At 39.0% G+C, this 3257-nt stretch overlaps 1 protein-coding gene across 1 annotated transcript in view; it reads left to right on the top strand.

Annotated features, from left to right (window-relative positions):
- Positions 1 to 3257, top strand: part of PARP10 (poly(ADP-ribose) polymerase family member 10) — a 16204-nt gene that overhangs the window by 6932 nt on the left and 6015 nt on the right. The window contains exon 6 of the mRNA XM_072413178.1: positions 247 to 358. Coding sequence (XP_072269279.1) covers positions 247 to 358 — 112 coding nt within the window. The remainder of the gene's footprint in view (positions 1 to 246; positions 359 to 3257) is intronic.

Genomic DNA, 3257 nt, shown 5'->3' on the forward strand with positions numbered 1-3257 from the left:
TGATCAGTCCTCTGTGATCAGGTGATTCATAGTTTTCTGGTCAGTCCTTTGTTTTTAGGATATTTGGATCAGACCTTTGTAGTTTCTAATGAGCGGGTGGTTGGGTTAATTAGTTTCCAGTTGGTTCTTTCTTGGCTGTGAATTCCGTGAATCAATCCTTTGTCTTTGGCAGGATTCTTGTTAGTCTTACTGTTGGGGAGATTCCAGTAGGTTTGCTCATGACATTTTCCTCTCGTGTGTTTGTAGAACATTGATCCCTGGAGTTATGTCCATGACACATCGAGTGTAGAAGAGCCTTCTGTCCAGTCTATGATGATTGATGAAGTAGCAGAGAATTCACTACTCGGCGCTGACATAGGTGAGCTGCAATGCCTTTCATTTGTCTGCTGGTGTTAAATAGGGAACATACGATGTGGTGGGAAGAGTGTTACTATAATCAATCTCAAAACTACAGCCTACAACGCCCTTCACATTATTCCCTGTCCCATTCCAAGCATTGCTGCAGCTATACCATACATCTGGAAAGTATAGAAGCTTGTTTCCCACTCATAGAATAGTAGAGTTATGTGTCCCGGCCTGGACTGGCCTTTTGGTCTCTCTGGTTGTGTATCAGAACCAATTGGTGGAAAGTAACTGATGGCAGATTGTTTATTATGAAGTTATTAATTATTTATGAATTGCCTAGTCCTTCCAGCTTCACAACATTTATGTTTTAAACAAATGGAAGGGAGATCCAAAGCTGCTGGGTCAGATCTGGTAGTGTTAACTTCTTTAGGTCTGGCCCCTGTACCCCCCTAATAGACTGGAGCAAACTTACATTTCCACTGCAGACCTAAAGGTTTATGAATTGATTTTATATACCTTAATATAACAAAGTTAATAAAGCATTGCATTATCCAGGACAAACACAGAATTTATCTAGAAATTATTAATTCTCTATTGCACAGTAGTTTTGACCACAGGTAAATATTAGAACGTACAGGTGATTGAACACTAGTGTTGGAAGACTGTAGTCCCACCCTAGAGTATATAACTCCTCCCACATGTGATTTGGTTTTCTCTAGCACCCTCTAGAGGATGAACCTCTACTTTCTTCAGGCTTCACAGAATGTTCGTTTTTTTTAACCAAAGCCATAGGGGTCCTGCAATGTGCAGATATTCTGTGCATGTATAGGCTAAAACCTTCTGGGGAATGGGGTGCAAAACTTTTGGGAGGGTTGATTCTGATATACACATCTGCCTTCACTATTTCCTCAGGCTGTCAGGCAAGGTAGACATAGAGATTTGGTTCAGTTCCAGGCTGCTGCCTGTAATGTATTTATAAACTGCCCAATATAACCAATAAAATAAGATATTATCCATTCAGTTGCTGAATCCATTCAGCTCTGTATCACTTTCTGTACCAGACAAACAACAGAAGTCACGTCATTGACGGGGCAAATAGGAATGGTAGGGAATTCCCAGAGGTAACAATAACAGCAACTGGATACAGAGCTTTGCATTTCCTGTCTGTACCTGCACAGGTAGACAAACCTGGGTATAGTCAGGGAACTCTCTCTGACCAGCTTCAGGACCCTAAATTGGTTATGTAGTTTTCTAAAACTTTAATGGGAAAAAAACACCTTCCCTATTGACTTTACTTCTCCTAGTGAGTACATGACACCATGTCACAGTTTGTATCTTGATTATGTGTTTGTTTTCTGGTTTTATCCCTTGGATGTATGTGTGTACCATGGTTGTATGTTTTTCTCCTGCCTGTAATATGGTATTTTGGTTGCGTTTGTATGTTGCCATATGTCAGGCCTGCACCTTGTACTGCGCTGATCCTTCAAAAGTAAAACCTGGCTATGGAGTGAGTGATCAGAAATCTTCAATGTTGCCAAACACCACCGGAAGGAGGTTAGAAGTAAAAACCTGATTGTAGTATACAATGCTGTCAGCTACCACCAGAGGGCGTTACCGGTTGTTTGGGTAAAGAACACTTACCTACCCACAAATACCACTTACAGGTGGAAATCCTGTAAAGGTAACCAAGTCAATTGAAGTGTGGGGGGGGGGTCCTCTTAAAGTTTTTAAAATAAAGTATTTAAAAAAATGTACACTACTACAGAATTTGTTGAGGAAATCACCTCGGGACTTTAAAGGCATTGTATTAATATTCATTAGATCAGATACCACATAATTGTATTAAAACATCCCATTTATTAGTAACAATATTAAAAAAAAAAACAATTATAAAACAACCATCAATAACATCATTACAGATATAGATCACTTTTAGGTCGGTTCTCTCGGATCTCGGTGTAAATGAGTGCCGCGTTTAGCGGGTCGAACTTCCGCTTCCTCAGGAACAAAATTGACTAAAATCATATAACAATCGACATTGATACATTTCATATTCAGTTTCAATATTTACATAATACAATTAAAAATATCACTTACAAATATTCCTCACATTGGTTTCCCAAGTTAAAACATCCAGATCGGCAACTGAATCCTTCCCCAGGTGTTACATATACAGGTCATATCAGCAGACGGGATGGAAGAGGCTGTACCATGTAACCACATATTTAATTCAATAATTGAATTGATTCTTTCATATATAATTTCCACTCCCAGTATATATACCATATGTGTGTGGTGACTAGGTATACACCCATATCTCCATATTGTCTAAATTTGCAGGTGTGCACTAATCCTGTGAGTAAGGTTCATTCACTTTTTAATCTCCCTCCTATTGCTGGTCACTTGATATAAAGGGAACAAATCACAATGTGTCATAGGTTCTATTTCACCACCCCTGTGCCAATGGCTTTATACACAGGACAGGTTCTCCCTTTTATCCTTAATAAACAAGCATCATCCAAAACTAATCTCATCAGGTACTAAAACACCATACTATCTAATCCTTATAAGCACCTGTTTAGGAGGCACATATTTAAAGGTTCTTCCACCCTCATTCAAGATATCTTTCAATAAAGTCTCCTATATATAAATAAAAAGGAGTTTAACTTGAACAGTTAGCAAAATCAACCTACATCAATCCTTTTCTTCCATAAATACTTTCCCTCATATCATAATCCCCCCCTAGGTAAAAAATGTTGTGATATGTCGGTTTCAAGGCTTCCACTAGGGAACAGAACATGGCTACGTTCATACGCCAGATGATACTGTCCCCTTACTCATATATGTCCAGTCATACCATCCCCATCCTCATATATGTCCAGTCATACCATCCCCATCCTCATATATACCCA

This window comes from Pyxicephalus adspersus, chromosome 5 (genome assembly GCF_032062135.1).
Source record: "Pyxicephalus adspersus chromosome 5, UCB_Pads_2.0, whole genome shotgun sequence".
Classification (NCBI taxonomy): Eukaryota; Metazoa; Chordata; class Amphibia; order Anura; family Pyxicephalidae; genus Pyxicephalus; species Pyxicephalus adspersus.